The 16,878-nt window shown below is 43.1% G+C and overlaps 1 protein-coding gene across 1 annotated transcript in view; it reads left to right on the plus strand.

The window, feature by feature from the left end:
* LOC142463228 (putative E3 ubiquitin-protein ligase HERC3) overlaps positions 1-16,878 on the plus strand; it is a 79,304-nt gene that overhangs the window by 40,168 nt on the left and 22,258 nt on the right. Inside the window, exons 10-20 of the mRNA XM_075565714.1 lie at positions 423-547; positions 1,264-1,323; positions 5,844-5,955; positions 7,598-7,787; positions 10,029-10,192; positions 10,609-10,722; positions 12,817-12,840; positions 12,927-13,016; positions 14,026-14,196; positions 15,403-15,546; positions 16,405-16,571. Of these exons, the coding sequence (XP_075421829.1) occupies positions 423-547; positions 1,264-1,323; positions 5,844-5,955; positions 7,598-7,787; positions 10,029-10,192; positions 10,609-10,722; positions 12,817-12,840; positions 12,927-13,016; positions 14,026-14,196; positions 15,403-15,546; positions 16,405-16,571 (1,361 nt within the window). The remainder of the gene's footprint in view (positions 1-422; positions 548-1,263; positions 1,324-5,843; positions 5,956-7,597; positions 7,788-10,028; positions 10,193-10,608; positions 10,723-12,816; positions 12,841-12,926; positions 13,017-14,025; positions 14,197-15,402; positions 15,547-16,404; positions 16,572-16,878) is intronic.

Consider the following 16,878-nt stretch of genomic DNA (forward strand, 5'->3'; position numbering starts at 1 on the left):
CCATCCGAGATGGAGTGATTCCTGCAACAGAGACAAGTGTTGGAGAAAAATAAAACAGTCCCGGAACGGCAGATTACAAGAACAGAGTTCCAGATCCATTGTATCTGGATACAGGTCCTTATATATTCATCCAATTGTGAGTGTGTCTCTTACAGTACCATCTACACGTGACACCATATCAGACATAATATTCTGTTTATTTCCCCCTCTCTTTCTTTTCTTTTTTTTTTTCTGCACCATGTATGTATGTATGTATGTATATAAAATTAGTACTTTAGATATTTTGGGGTGTAGCATGGATCTGAATAGTCAGATCATGGGATAAGTATTTGCAACAACAACAAAAAAGCAAGAAGAGTTGGAATCACCCAGGTTTGTTGAATTCACCTGTCTTTGTTATTATTTTCCCTGCCCTGTTTCAGAATTCTCAGCCTGCAGACGATTTCCGTTCTTGCACCCATGGGAATTACACCAGTCGGATAAACGATGAGACAATTGATGTTTGGCGGCAGAAAGTGTTGGATAACAGTGGCTCTAATACCATAAAGTATGTTACTTTTATGGTTTGAACACATTTTATTTTTTTTGTATCACTTTTTTTATTTTTATTTTATTTTCTGAATTAAAAAAAAAACCTATGGACTTAAAAGTTTGCTGTATAGCCCCCAAAATAAAGTTAGTGACATGCTAAACTACAGTACAATATAGTGCCTATAAATGTAAATAAAGATGCACCTTGTCATTAGGCTGCATACTCTGCTCAACCTACATGTATAAATATTTAAAATTGCATTTTAAAGTGTGACACTTTTTATCTACCGTTGGGTCACACAAGGAAAATGTTTATTAATGATCATGTATATTGTTTCACCCTCCCCTCTCGGTATTGTAATCAAATCTACTCCGTCAGAGGATCAACTAGGATTGAAAAAGGGAAGATAAAAGAGTAAAAATAATGATTATATATGTATCTATCTCTCTGCCATTCTCTCATTTTTACACTGTTATCTAACATTTCCACGGTGATGTAAAACATTCTTTAAAAAGACTTTCAAGTACTCTCTTCACCAAGTCTTCTAGTGGCTTGGCTGATATACTTGCTTAATCAATGTGGGTGACGCTCAAAATGCCTTCTAGTAGTGGGGGAGAGGCATATATTTCTCACACCCGCCACAACCCTCTGTGTTGTGGTGATGCGTTGGTGTAGGTATTGGTCACTGGGCTTATCTCTTTTCCTGTTTTCACTCTCTTCTCGTGTCTCAGTGGTGTTGTCCAGACATTATCGTCCTCAGCCTGCTGGAATGGAAGCTTCCTGGACAAGAGGTAGATACTAAATGTTTCTCAAATTGGGGTCTTGTTTTCTTCTGGGACTAAAAAGGTGGATTTAAGTATCCATGTCAAAATCACATTTTGAACACTAAACTTTAGTTACTAATTTTCGCAATATAATGAAATATCACAAATAATGATTGTGTATATGTATATATCTGTCTGTACATACGCATGTATGTACAGTCATGTGAAAAAGAAAGTACACCCTCTTTGAATTCCATGGTTTTACATATCAGGACATAATAACAATCGTCTGTTCCTTAGCAGGTCTTAAAATTGGGTAAATACAACCTCAGATGAACAACACATGACATATTACACCGTGTCATGATTTATTTAACAAAGATGAAGCCAAAATGGAGACGCCATGTGTGAAAAACTAAGTTCACCTTATGATTCAATAGCTTGTAGAAGCACCTTTAGCAGCAATAACTTGAAGTAATCGTTTTCTGTATGACTTTCAGTCTCTCACATCGTTGTGGAGGAATTTTGGCCCACTCTTCTTTACAACGTTGCTTCAGTTCCTTGAGGTTTGTGGGCATTTGTTTATGCACAGCTCTCTTAAGGTCCAGCCACAGCATTTCAATCAGGTTGAGGTCTGGACTTTGACTGGGCCATTGCAATACCTTGATTCTTTTATTTTTCAGCCATTCTGGTCTAGATTTGCTGGTGTGCTTGGGATCATTGTCCTGTTGCATGGCCCAATTTCAGCCAAGCTTTAGCTGTCGGACAGATGGCCTCACATTTGACTCTAGAATACTTTGGTATACAGAGGAGTTCATTGTCGACTCAATGACAGCATGGTCCCCAGGTCCTGTGGCTGCAAAAACAAGCCCAAATCATCACCCCTCCACCACCGTGCTTGACAGTTGGTATGAGGTGTTTGTGCTGATATGCTGTGTTTGGTTTTCGCCAAACGTGGCACTGTGCATTATGGCCAAACAACTCCATTTTGGTCTCGTCTGACCAAAGGACATTGTTACAGAAGTCTTGTGGTTTGTTCAGATGCAACTTTGCAAACCTAAGCCGTGCTGCCATGTTCTTTTTAGAGAGAAGAGGCTTTCTCCTGGAAACCCTTCCAAACAAACCATACTTGTTCAGTCTTTTTCTAATTGTACTGTCATGAACTTTAACATTTAACATGCTAACTGACGCCTGTAGAGTCTGAGATGTAACTCTTGGGTATTTTGCAATTTCTCTGAGCATTGCACGGTATGACCTTGGGGTGAAAATGCTGGGATGTCCACTCCTGGGAAGATTGGCACCTGTCTTGAATGTTTTCCACTTTTGAATAATCTTTGTCACTGTAGAATGATGGACTTTAAGTTGTTTGGTAATGGCCTTATAACCCTTCCCAGATTGATGGGCAGCAACAATTGCTTCTCTAAGATCATTGCTGATGTCTTTCCTCCTTGGCATTGTGTTAACACACACCCGAATGCTGCAGACCAGCAAACTGCTAAAACTTTGGCTTTTATAGAGGTGGTCACTCTTGCTGATGATCAATTAATCAAGGGGATTTGATTAGCAGCACCTGTCTGCTACTTAGCATCTTAATGTAACTATACAAAGGAAAGGGTTCTTTACAGTAAGGGCAGTTAAAATGTGGAATTCATTACCCATGGAGACTGTGATGGCAGATACAATAGATTTGTTCAAAAAAAGGTTGGACATCTTTTTAGATGGGAAAGGTATACAGGGATATACCAAATAAGTATACATGGGAAGGATGTTGATCCAGGGATTAATCCGATTGCAAATTCTTGGAGTCAGGAAGGAATTAATTTTTCCCCTTAATGGGGTTTTTTGTTTGCCTTCCTCTGGATCAATAAGTATAGATATAGAATAAAGTATCTGTTGTCTAAATTTAGCATAGGTTGAACTTGATGGACGTACAGTACGTCTTTTTTTCAACTTCATCTACTATGTAACTATGTAACTATGTAATTCCTATGGAAGCAGTAAGGGTGTACTTAGTTTTTCACACACAGCTTCTCCATTGTGGCTTTATTTTTGTTAAATAAATCATGACACGGTGTAATATGTCATGTGTTGTTCATCTGAGGTTGTATTTACCTCATTTTAAGACCTGCTAAGGAACAGATGATTGTTATTATGTCCTGATATGTAAAACCATTGAATTCAAAGAGGGTGTACTTTCTTTTTCACATTACTGTATGTATGGTTTTCACATAGTATTTGATAGTGTCATAGAAAATGACAAAAATATAACACCAAGCTTTCTAAAAAATAAACATATTGGCCCATATTTACTACTGTATAAGGTGCCATGCCGTAAGGCACCTTTTGGTGCCAGAAGAGACCTTATGGATCATTAAATGTGGCATTGGGGCTCTTTTTGTTTTTTTGTTATATACAGTACATTTGGTCACACCCAATAGCACTGATTTTGATGTATGTATATATTATATATATATATTACACACCCTTTTTAACCCCTCCCCCCCCTTATCTAAGGGAGATAGAAGGGTGATATGGTGTTCGTGGGGCTCACCTGCAGGTATCCAGGAGCCCGGGCTTCCGCAGGACAGGGAGCTTGGAGGGTAGATATTCTCTTTCACAGGGTAGGCTGCAGCGCCTCCACCTGCAAGGGCTCTGTCAGAGGCAGGGGTGACCCTTTGCAGGAACTTGTAGATCAGGGACTTTGCACACTGGTTGAGGTTAATTGTCAGCAGAATCAGCATGAACAGCAACAATCAGGACAGGTTTTAGCTCCCTGTAAATCAGAACTAGCACCTCACACTACCCCTTCCACGTGTAGGCTGGCTTCACCCCCTCCCACGTTGGGGTAGCTGCTCTTGGTCTCCTAGCTCCAGGAACCCACCGTTAGGAATCTCCCTCCTCTGTGCTCTGTGCAAGGAGAAAGGCTTCCCCTTTATTCTCCTGCCTGATTGTATTGTATGTCTTTATATAGCACCAAAAGTGTACTCGGCGCATCACAAAGAATACAGTACAGGGAATTATAATTATACAATAAGTGCAGCAAAATCAGACAATAGGAAAGGAAATCCCTGCTTACAATCTATGATATGGCTTGCTGCTCTGCTTGCCTTCCCTGGGGTCTATACTCTGGCACAACTGGGCCCCACTTAAGGCTGAGTCCATGGTACTGCAGCCGCACAGAGGCGCGCTGAGGGAAAGCGGGTGCTTTCCCTGGAATTAGGTCGCACGCCGTCCGGGGGCGTGGCGGGGGGCGGGCCAGTGACGTCACGGAGCTGGTTCGCCCTCATTAAGCGAACCGCTCACGTGACCGGCCCTGCGCTCCCGTGTGCGCTCAAATTAGAAATTTAAGACCTACGAATCCGCACGCTTGCGGACGCATGCACGAGCCCCTGCTAAAGCCGTTCTCATTGCGGCTGCAGGGGCTCACTGACAAGCGTCAGCACGGGTCAGCGCCTAAGCGGCTAACCCAGCTCACCTTCTCAGGCCTTTCTTCACTCGGGACCCCAGGACACACCTAATCCTAAAGGGTGGTTCCCCAATTTATATACCTGGGCGTGTGAACCTTTCCTTCCCAAGTCTCTGGCCAAAACAAAGGGTTGCACTGCATCACCTCACTGGTCACATGAGCTACTGGAATCTTCCTAGCTCTGAGTCATGCCTCATGTGCCAGGAAGCTGCAACATTGTAGCCTAGCTCTGAGCCAGCTCTCATGCAAGACTCTGGCTCGCTCACTCTGCCTGCTTCGCGATGTTTGTGATGGGCAGCGTTCAAACTAGAAACGACTCCTGGCGGCGAAGTACAGTGTTGACGCTGCAACACATGAGGGAGACAACTCCAGTGGTAATTTCATGCTGCAGCAGCGTCACGTGTACTTCGCCAGCCAATGAAATCACACACAGTTTCTTTTTTTTTATTACATGGAGGCGGGACTTCCATATCCTCCGTCATCCAAGTCGCATGATTCAGTCTGCTGGGGATAAGCACACATCGCCCAGCAGACAGAGGCGCACGCCGTGTTGTGAAATAAGCAGAGTGCGCTCGACCTTGTGGGGCATCGCTACGTGCTTGCGACCGTGCGCACTTCAAGGACTCTTGCCTGATTAATTTAAGGTAGTTCCTCAAGTGCCCGAGGCGCTGCGCGCGGCGACGCAGCTACATTTTGCCGCCACAACAGAAATTGAAATTGCAGGCTGCAGTCGCGTGACGTCAGCGTCACGTGAGCTGGTTCAGCCAATGAGGGCGAACCAGCTCCGTGACGCATTCGCCACGCCCCCAATCGCCACAACCCATCTCCTGCAGCTAGCGCACGCATCGCTGGGACTGCAGGGGTGTGCGTGGAGGCGCGCTCGCGCTGCCGCCGTGAACTAGGCCGAACTTCAACGGGTTTAACCCCCACACTGCCAGCATAGAATATAGCCTTCATGTATTTTTTTTTTTCTCTCAGCTTGCAGGGATTGCGTGTTTGTCTTTGCGTATATTGTTTATCACAAATATTTACCGTTTTCTACTTTTTCTTAATCAAGGTGTGTTTTACTCCATGTTTGCAGAAATGATGAACATTTTAAAACAAGTCCAAAAATCCCAGGAATCAGCCTGTGCTCCATCAGAACGCTGTTTGAGAAGCTGATGAACGCCCACCATTCTAGACTTCTTGAGCAGGTAAAGTATTTTCTAGTATGCAGGTACATAGCCAACGTCTAACCAAGTCACCTATCTAGAAGTTCCTTGCCTTCAAAGGGTTCTTCAATAAAAACAAATTGTAGGGTGTGATGTGCATTGCATACCGTTATTGTATTACTTTGGCATCACAGGGCGAGAAACTGTCGTTCCTCCCAAAAGTTAGATCCACTAGGTAGCAATAAAAAGGACGTACTGTTATCAGAAACTTGCATGCACCTTTCTGGACAAATGTGGTCTATTACTCTATTTAATACTATTCGTCTTCGTCCTACTTCTGTCCTTTCTCACTCTCCCTCGTTATCTCTCTCTCTCATGAACCCGTTCCATTTCTGGAAAGAAACCGGATTCATTATCATAGCTGGAAAAAATCAATCTCTCCAGCCTGGCGTGGGTGAAAGCATGTGGGCCAATTTCCCTGTTGAATCTAATCTTGAATACCACGTGAATGCGTCATTTTGCATCGTTTCTTCATTTTCCTTTTAAAATTTGAATGTGATATGGATTTCCACAGCCAGAAACCAGATCATTAACTAAAAAAAAACACCATCAAACTGCTTAAACATGAGAGAGCTGTTAAATGAATAAGTAGCTTGAAACCTTCTCGCTGTTTAACCCGTTTTGAGTGCCCCAACACGTCGCCTCTGTCTTTGGGTCTGGCACTCCAGTTGCCACTATGACACAGTGGCTGGCTCATGCCCTTTGAGTGTGCGTTTTCTAGGGGAGATCGCATCCAGGACGCAATCTGTAGTGTAGGGCAGTGGGAGAGGACGGCTTCTCTTCTGTTTCTGGGTTAAGGGACGCCGCAGTCTCGTGACCGCTGTTTGCCAGAAGGGCTGTGGCACTCTGGCACCCAAAAGGGTAAATGAATAGACCCATAAGGATCAATACATGTGTGTAAGAACTTGGCACTGCTCATGTGTGAGCAATTTGGGGGGGGGGGGGTTCCTGGAAGTCAGCGGAGGAGTTACTTGGTGCAATATTTTAATTGGATGTGTCAAAGTTTTTTGCTTTTTTTGTTTTTTTTTTCTCTCTAATCAACGATGATTTTCTTCTATTGTGTATTTATTAAATGAACAAATTCAATGGTTGGTGTTAACTGCAGCACCTAAGGGCTGTAATATAGTGCGTGCGCTACCGTGCGCACGCGCGTCAATGATGATTGCCGGGTATGACCCTGCAGTTGCTATACTTCAGACGCGCGTGAACAGCCGTGAGCGTTGGCGCGGCAGATCTGGGAAAATACAAGTTATTTGTATTTTCGCGCTGCGTGCCAATCACAGCGTGTGACATCAGAGCGACGCCCTATAGCTGCGTGGGCTATATTAACTAAACGCGCACACCATGCGCACCAGCGCACACTATGTATATAACAAGCCTAAGCGATCGTTACATGTAAGAAGCATGATTTCTGACATTGGACACCAGCATACGTTGACAATGTAGAACATGGTTTCAAAAACGATACACCGCTTTGTTTTATGTTTTTGTGCACGTCCCGTGCGGATTGAATAAAACTGAAACCTGTGATTTCACACCACGAGATGGTGACCCTGTAAATGGCTGTTTGTAGAAGCTGTAGTATTTTGCAGTTGCTGCATTGTGCGTATTATCCTCCTTTCAGATCCTGAAAGGCTTTGAAAGCTTCCTGATTCCACAACTATCCAGCTCCCCACCCGATGTCGAAGCAATGAGGATTTACCTCATCCTCCCTGAATTCCCTCTGCTCCAGGACTCCAAGTATTACATCACACTGACTCTTCCCTTAGCCATGGCAATCTTACGGCTGGACGCCAACCCAAGCAAAGTGTTGGGTAAGAGAAGCAGGACCTGTATCATTCTGTACCATCAGCATTGCATACAGTACCCTGTGAATTCATCCCTAATCCTCTTAAAGATGTGGTTTGCATTATTTTTTTTATTAATGTGATCTATTAATAAATGTTCCTCTATGCGGATTTTGTAACACGTACTACATTCAGCAGTCGCACCTACAGGCTGAAACGAAAGAGCTATAGAGCGAGACTCGGGTGTGTACCAGTAGCTTTATTTACATGTGTTTTATTTAACAACTTGAGATATTGAAGGTACAGATGCAACTGTCGGTTCTGGCCAAGTGTGTGAGGAAAATCAACAAGCATCTCGCAAACACACTGCAGCATAGTACATAGACACTGTAATGGCCCATCGGATTAACACAGCGCGGGTCCCTGCTTTTGAATGGGACTTGCAGCCTGGTAGAATTCACACAGAGTGAGTCCCGTTCAAATGCAGGGACCCCCGCTGTATTAATCCGATGGGCCATTACAGTGTCTATGGACTATGCTGAGGATTTTACCCGACACGTTCATGGAATTCCTCAGAATCTGGGCCAAAACCGACCGTTTCACCCGTGGCAGTATAGACATACACATCATAATCGTACATTCAGTCATTAATCCAAGTACCATCGATTTTAGAACATCCCGGAGATCAAGATAATACTGCTGATCGCTACTTTGCATTTTTGCGATTTTTTTCCCCCCGCCCCCGCCCCCCCCCATCCCAAGGTTTCCGTGTATAGAGATAAAGTTACAGGTGCCACCTCTCCACCCAACAGGCAGCTATATGTATTGTCATCCTTTGCATGCCGTTGCACACCTCTCACCTGGATGATGAATGATTCATATTTAATACTGGGTAACGATTTACCCAGAGCCGGTTTAGAGTATTTAATGTTGTACTTTTGCTCACCTCGACTGCTATAATTTGGCATAACCTCTGCACGTTTAAATTCTAAATAAACTGCAATTTGTTGAGGGTCTTCCCTAGAGATGGGCGAACCAGTCAAAATCCGTACCCCATTTTTTTTAAATTTACCATTCAAAATCCGCTGCGCCGGGTTAAATCCGCTGACAGATTGTTACAGTTTCAATCCGGGCGAAATCCGCTCCGCCGTGTTAATTCCGCCGACGGATTGTTAGGTTCAATCCGCGCCGATTAATCCAAAACCGTCATTGGATACAATCCGCTGGTGGATTTTAAGTATCCTATCTATATGTTTTAATTTAAAAATCAAAATACAATTTCATTGACAAAACGCAAATAAATTTGACTTATAATGCGCGTGCTCGGCACACATCCCCTGTATTAGCTATTTGCACTAAGTGTGAATTCCTTGTGTGTATGTGTCAGTCAGTGTGTGTGTGTGTATGTGTGGGAGTCAGTGTGTATGTGTGTGTCTGTGTGTCAGGCAGTGTGTGTCTGTGTGTCAGGCAGTGTGTGTGTGGGGGGGGGAGTCAGTGTGTATGTGGGGGGGGGTCAGTCAGTGTGTGTGTGGGGGGGTCAGTCAGTCAGTGTATTTGTGTCCTGCTGCAGCCAGGGGCGGGGTGTAACATTGCGCACCACCTCTCTCCCCCCCGCATGCACGCAAATTCTGCACCCCCCCCTGGGGTACATGCGCCACTGTGCCGCGCTTCCTGCGGGCGCAGGGGGCCCGCGAATGCCCGCGTCAGTGGAGGGCTGAATGGCGCTGCTGCCAATGGGTGTTAGGAGTGTGTGGAATGCCGCTGCTGCGCATGTGTTGCGTCCGTCAGTGGCGCCATCACAACTGCGCATGCGCGGCATGGCAGCGGTCGTGGAACAGTTACGCGGGCCGTTAGGCATATGCATACGCATATGTCAGCAGCCGGGTGTGTGGGGGGTGGGGAGTGGGTGGTGGGGAGTGGGGGGGTGCGGCGGCGATTTGGAGCGGCGCCTTCGGCTATCGCCTCCGCATGTGACGGGGGACGTGTGAGCGGAGCGGCGTCCATTATGTGACGTCACTTCCGTTTCACATTTCGCCCCCATCTATCCAGTTTTGTTCTACCAGGACTAGGTGCCACGAAAGATGTTTCACTTCAAAAATAATACACCTGACAAGCCGTCGGTCTCCTTGGTCATAATATGTTCCCGTGGGTTACAAGTTTTCGTCTCCAGTTTTCCCACCGGGACACCAGATTCCTGTGAGAAAATGGTACATGCAACTAGTAGAACTCAGTGGGTTACAACATTTCTCTTGGTTTTTGTGCTTTCAGATAACTGGTGGTCCCGGATCTGTCCAAACTACTTCTTCAAACTGATCGACCTCTATAAAGGAGCGGTGGTCTATCTGCTGAACGGAAGAAAGACCTTGCTTATCCCCGTGCTGTTCGCAAGCTACATCACTGCGGCACTCCGACTTCTAGAAAAGATGCACAAGGTACTTTTATGACTGTCTGGGGAAAAACACTGACCGATTGTTGCTCACTGTGTGGATGTGTTTTAGTTTTATTCTCTTCCTGCCCAGCCTTCAAATCCAACCAAGGTGACGCCACCTGTAAAAATAGGATGGGCATTAATTACGTGTGGTTTTTGAATTGTTGTGCTGGGCATGTGACGATTCTAGACGTGAGCATTAATTAAATTGTGGCATCTAGTGAGCGTAATCGTGTTATGTCACGTTTCAAAATGTAGCCATTTATGTGTCTTAAATGAGGTTTACTATGTTCCAAGGAGCAGAGGGGAGGCGCTCGTCAAAAGCATGATCAAAAAAATTAATACTAAAAACATATTTTCCTGTGTTTAAAAAAAAAAAAACTAAGCTACATAAAACACCTGGCTGCTTTTCTACTCCAGGTGAATATGAAGGTGCAACACGTGGAGAATGATACATTTTACATCCCTGAAATTTCCAACCTGGTGGACATTCAGGAAGATTACCTCATGTGGTTCCTAAATCAAGCAGGATTGGTAAGATTTCAATCCGGGGGAACGGAGACCAGCGTTATGATTTTAACTGTGTTTTCTAAGGTTTCAACCGGGGCAGAAGTGGCGTTGTGAATGAGTTATTATTAGATAACATACATTTAATGGAAGGCTGGGTTGTGTAATGTATCTTGTACCTTCATCTGCATTTGCATTTCACAGATGTGATGCAACATTCATAATGTGTGTGTGTGTGTGTGTGCACACTTTTATTAGGATGATTAACGTAACATAAAAAATAATCAGACAAGCGATGACATACAAAACGTTCTTAATGACGTACCAGTTAATTTCCATGTAGAAACTACATGCCATAAATTGTGTGTCTGGTTCCTTCAGCACTAAAGGGATTAAACTGTTTAATAGATATTGTTTTCTTCTGTCATCTGGTAACCAATTAATTTTTTTTAATACAGTATTACCATTGAGTCTAGATTCCGAAACCAGCCTTCTCTCACTGCAGTTCACATGGACATAGCATGTAGCATCCATGTTTTTAAATACAGCTGCTGCTTCATTCATCCAGATACAGAGCTGATGTATGTGAGGTGAGCTGAGCTCATCAGAACTTGGCAGCACAAGTGTTTTGATCACTATGATGTCATACAGAGGTCTAAACACTATAAAAGGGTAGATTACCAGTCACTGTTCAGAACAGGAACAAGCTAGACAAGGCTTTACACAGAGATATGGGACACTAAAGAAAAATGCACTTCTTGGACGAACAAGAGGATGGTAATGTTTTCATTGTATATTATAGTAGATTTTTTACACAAGGGATGTTTCTGTCTTGTGGGTAACTGTCATAAGACCTTAGAAGCCATAACTCTGAGTGTTTATTAGAGCTCACTGTCATCTTATCCAACCCTGATGAGTGTTATTACATGGTCATTTTTTTTAATTTAGTGTGTGTGTGTGTGTGTAACCCCCAAAAAAAGCCAATGCTCTATCAATGGCAATAATGTAATAAAGATATAATGCAGCAAATGTCTCTGATTCCCTCGGTTATGTCAACGTGTGGGGGGAGTTTGTTGAATGAGTTATATGTCTTCGGTGTGTTGGTAAAGGACTCCGCCAGGGTGGGGGGGGTTAATAAGCTTGTAACAATACAATAACAAGAAATATCACTGCGGTCCATCTGCAAGATACGGTGTCCTCAATAGCTTCCCTTACCGCACCCTGTGTCCCACACCATACGTCAGCTGGCCGGTACTCACGATAAGCTGTCCGTGTCCGCCTGTTCTTGCTGAAAAAATGAGAAAGGACCCCCACACAAACTGCTCACAATGCGTGCTCCAGCCTGTAGATAATGCAGGAAAATTGGTAAAAATGGTGGTCACTGCTCACCGAGCTCCGGAATCAACCAAGCGCAGTATAAGTAAAAATATTATTTATTCATCCAAAAAATGGAAAGGCATACAGAGAGCGTGTACAGCTCTAACGTGTTTCGTCTCAAAGGAGACTTTATCAAAGAGTGTGTGTGTGTGTTGCGGGTGTCTCGTCATGAGCAAGTCTCCGCCGGTGTTACCGCTGCTGAGGGACGCTCCACCGCTGGACACTTGGCCCCGGCCGCTTCGCCAAGGTAAGTTCATTTAACGGTTAGGACAGCGAGTTAAGGATAGGAGTTTTAGGCTAAGGGATGAACCTTTTTAGGGTAAGCGTTTTGAGTAGAGGTAGGAGAATGGGTTTTGGGTTAAGGGAGTTAAGGTTTTTAGGGTATGGGGTATCCGTTGGTTTTAGGGTTAAGTTAGGGGCTTACCTTAGCGGCGAAGCGGACAGCGGCGAGAGATCCCTTCAGCGAGGCGAGTAGCGGCTAAACCCCCGAGGAGATTTGCTCGCGGCAAGACAGCCGAGCCCAAATGACCGAGACAGCCCTGTCTGTGCCATAAATGAAACAATATGGCACGAGTGCGACCTTTTGTCAGTACGCTTTTCTGTGTGGCATATAATGTTTATATAAAATAATGAGACGTTACATGAGCAATAATTTGTAAGCGTTACTACTGTATACTCTGTACTTATACCATGTAACATCTATCTGCACCTCGCTGATTTATTCTCTCCCTTTTCCTTCCTTAGAAAGTCCGGCCATCCATTATGCAGGTAATCTAGTCATTGTTTATCTTGACGTTGTCCCATCATTGCTGTTGGTCGAAAACCACATTGTAATGTATTTTGCAATTGCACAGGACTCCGTGACCCTCTGCTCTTACCCGTTTGTGTTTGATGCCAAAGCTAAAACAAAAATGTTGCAGACTGACGCCGAGCTACAGATGCAGGTAAGATCTCTTTGCATTCACACTGCGTGCAACGCCGATTACAAACGTGTTTTTAAAGAAGCCCCAAAAATGTTTCGAGCTGAAAAAAGTGACCTCAATTGTTAGAATATCTTTTTCCAGTCTTTAAAATATCGTCAACACGCCTCCACCATGTTTTGTTTCGGTTTTTTTTTTATCTATGATATAAATTATTTTGGAAAAGAAGAAGCTTGTGCTGCATGTTTTGAAGAGCTGATCCTGAAAGAGATTGGGCATATATTGTGAAAACGCTTAGATTTTGCAGTAGATAAGTCGAATGGACATATTGGTCTTTTGAAGTATGTATTTAATGGACCAACAGTGATCTTCATTGATGTAACAATATGCACCGAACCTATAAAACCTCAGAGGTGTTGTCTTGTGTACTCTGCTGTGAATTTTGCAATTCATTCTTACCATTGAGTATGAGCTGGTTACACTAGATCGGAATACATTGTGCATTGAAGACGCTACACACAGTGCAGTGATACGCTAGCAGATTGGGCTGTGATTTCATGCTTTTTTTGTTTTTTATATTCTGTAGCTAAATCACGTACTGAAAATATCAAAACGGCTGTCAATTGATGTACTGAATTAAGAATTGGACTCCATAAACAGAACATATGTTATACTATTATTACAAGTATTTATTTACAGTATTTATTGCTGCAGATGAACAAACTAAGAAACATCAACAATTGGGTTCCTAGGAAAAGATTTCTACGTTAGTGAGGGTGTTTATGTACGTGCAAGGTGCACAGCTTCTGGTGTGTATTATTTGTGATCTAACATGAAAATCGGCTCTACTGATTGATTACAGATGCAGACTAACTCTGCCCATCCGTGATGTTCTTTAACCTCCTTCAGGAAAATGAGCTTCAGGCAGGAAGTAATAGTAATATTTGGGGAGAGGGCCAAGAAGAGTAGTGAACATGTCATTTGAGCACAGCATCAGAATGAGTCTCCATGTGTCTCCCTCCCCCTGTGACAGGTGGCAATCAACGGAGCGAACCTGCAGAATGTCTTCATGCTGCTCACTCTGGAACCCATGCTGGCCAAGAACCCGTTCCTCGTGCTGCACGTGCGCAGAAGCAGCCTCGTGGCCGACGCTTTGAGGGAACTGAGCATTTATTCTGATATAGACTTGAAGAAGCCTCTGAAGGTACGAGCGGTTCCTGATCTCCTCATCCATTCCTGCTGTAATGTGCTAGTAAAATTAAAATTCAGGCTGGCTGTGGGTTTTTGTTGTAACTGTTCCCATAGCGCTGCTTCATGCTCAATGTAAATATCCTATAACCCTCCTGACTGTCTCCGCCCCTCCAGCTCCTTCTTCATTGCCAGACAAAACCATTGGAGCATTGGAGACAGGATAACAGAACCGAGTGTGGAATTGCAGAGGAAGCGGTGGGGGCTGTCACTGTGGCCCAAAGAAATGCAAATTTATGTGAACCTTTTTTAGTTGGGTATAAAAATCGTCCAAAAGGTGAATGTCCATATAATATACAGTGGTAGCTGCCTCCTTCTCTGCTTGGTGTTTTACATGGCAGTACTGAGGCAGAAAAAAGTACTCAAGCATTTTCCACTGAATCATCTGTTTGTGACATAGGGACGTGGCTCCTTTTTTATATCTGTGGAAATCGAAGCAAGACTCGGTTATTTGGAGAGAAAAAAATGATATTCGATTTTGTACAAATCCCGTAGTGTTCGTGTCTATTGTTTCATCGTGTTGCTACATTTAAAAAAGGGTGTAGTCTGTCTTCTTGCGATCAAATGATGATGGGAAAATGTACACTGCAGTTTGAAATCCTTTTTAGGTGAGTTCCTGGGTCCTGCAGTGCTTAACTTTGCTTCAATTCACAATTTTAGAAAGTATTAATTCTCAGGGTAGTAAGGTATTTATAAAAAAAAAACAAGTCCTACCACAAATGGTAACGGGAAATTAGGCCATGTTTCGCTCTTATTTCAGTTCTCCTTAAAAACAATACTATAATTGTCTGATTTGCATAGCCCATGGGCCTCAAAACTGACTTCCTTTTTCATGTGCCATACAATTAAAAACTAACCTTTGTCATTTTATTTAAATACTAAAATAGAAAATGCATGTTTAACGTACATTAGGCTTTGTTTTTGTATTCTGTGGAGGCTTGCGTCTTGACATCATAATGGTATTTTTATACCTGATGTGCCATTATGTATGCAGTGCTGTGCACAGAGTCTTTCAGACATGTTTCCCTGACCTGTATATAATCTACACATGGAGATAAAGCCCTTGGTCACAAGAAGTTAGTACTAAAAGCAGTGGCCTTACCACTGCATTACTGCTTCAGAAACTAGATGGGATCTTGAAATGCATCATCTTTCCTTCTAGGTGATATTCGACGGTGAAGAGGCTGTGGATGACGGAGGAGTCACTAAAGAATTCTTCTTGTTGCTTCTCAAAGAACTTCTGAATCCTATCTATGGAATGTTCACATTCTATCAAGATTCCAATTTAATCTGGTTTTCAGACATAGTAAGTTCAATTAGTGAGTTACTGACCAGGTGAAAACTAGGGAATTCAGCTGTACAGGTCGACAAAAGTTTTTAGGCTTCTAAAATGTATCTTAATCTCATGTCTTTCTAGGGACTATAATTTTATTTATAAAATATTTTACCAGGAAGTAATACATTGAGAGTTACCTCTCGTTTTCAAGTATGTCCGGGGCACAAAGTAAAACAAATAATACATTGTTACAAATACAGTTACATAAATGAACAGGGTATACATTATATACAAGACATTGCATGCACAGTTAAAGAAAATATATATTATGAGCGTATGAAACAGTTACAGACCAGGTTAAAATGTGAGACAGCCTTAGATTTGAAAGAACTTAAACTGGTGGTGGATGTGAGAGTCTCTGGTAGGTTGTTCCAGTTTTGGGGTGCACGGAAGGAGAAGGAGGAACGTCCGGATACTTTGTTGAGCCTTGGGACCATGAATAGTCTTTTGGAGTCTGATCTCAGGTGATAAGTGCTGCAAGTGGTAGGGATGAGGAGCTTGTTCAGGTAGCTGGGTAGCTTGCCCATGAAGAATTTAAAGGCTGTGACTTCTTCCACATTCTCACTTTGTCCCATATTTATCGGAATGGGTAGTAAGAATAGTAATGACTATAAAGGGATATAAACATTAAAACATTTTGGTCTTCCGTTTGATCTTCACTGCTTTTTTTTATAGCTTTGATGTTTGGTGACATAATCTTGCAGGTATACTGAATCACAAGTTACTGCTACACATGGGTTTAAGTCAAGTCGTATTATAATGCTTCCAATTGTGAACGTTCATTCTGTGCATGTCTGATCCTTGCTGCGTTCTGCACTCTTTCCGCAGTGTTTTGTAGAACACAACTGGTTCCACCTGATTGGCATCATGTGTGGTTTAGCGATATACAACTTCACGGTGGTGGATCTGCACTTCCCATTGGCACTATATAAGAAACTTTTGGATGTGACGGCCACTTTAGAAGACCTGAAGGAGCTGTCGCCAACGGAAGGAAGGTATATATCAATCATGAGAACAATAACTAATCCTCTGTGCGTTTTTAGTTTCTATGTACACGTGCATATATGAGGAAGTTTAAATGGAGTCGTTTTAGTGTTGATATGCGCAAATGTTTCATTTATTCAAATGGAAAAGTCCAAGCACTCCAGTCAACCATAATAATGTTGTGCCAAGGTTAAAACACGGGCGTATTTTATTTCAAAAGTTCTCCACATGTTAAAATAGCACCTGTCTTGTATTAGAGACCTATTTAGAGTTGGATAAACAGCTGTTCTTAATTTGTCACCTTCTTAATTAGGTGCT

Source organism: Ascaphus truei, chromosome 1, assembly GCF_040206685.1.
Source record: "Ascaphus truei isolate aAscTru1 chromosome 1, aAscTru1.hap1, whole genome shotgun sequence".
In the NCBI taxonomy this organism is placed as follows: domain Eukaryota; kingdom Metazoa; phylum Chordata; class Amphibia; order Anura; family Ascaphidae; genus Ascaphus; species Ascaphus truei.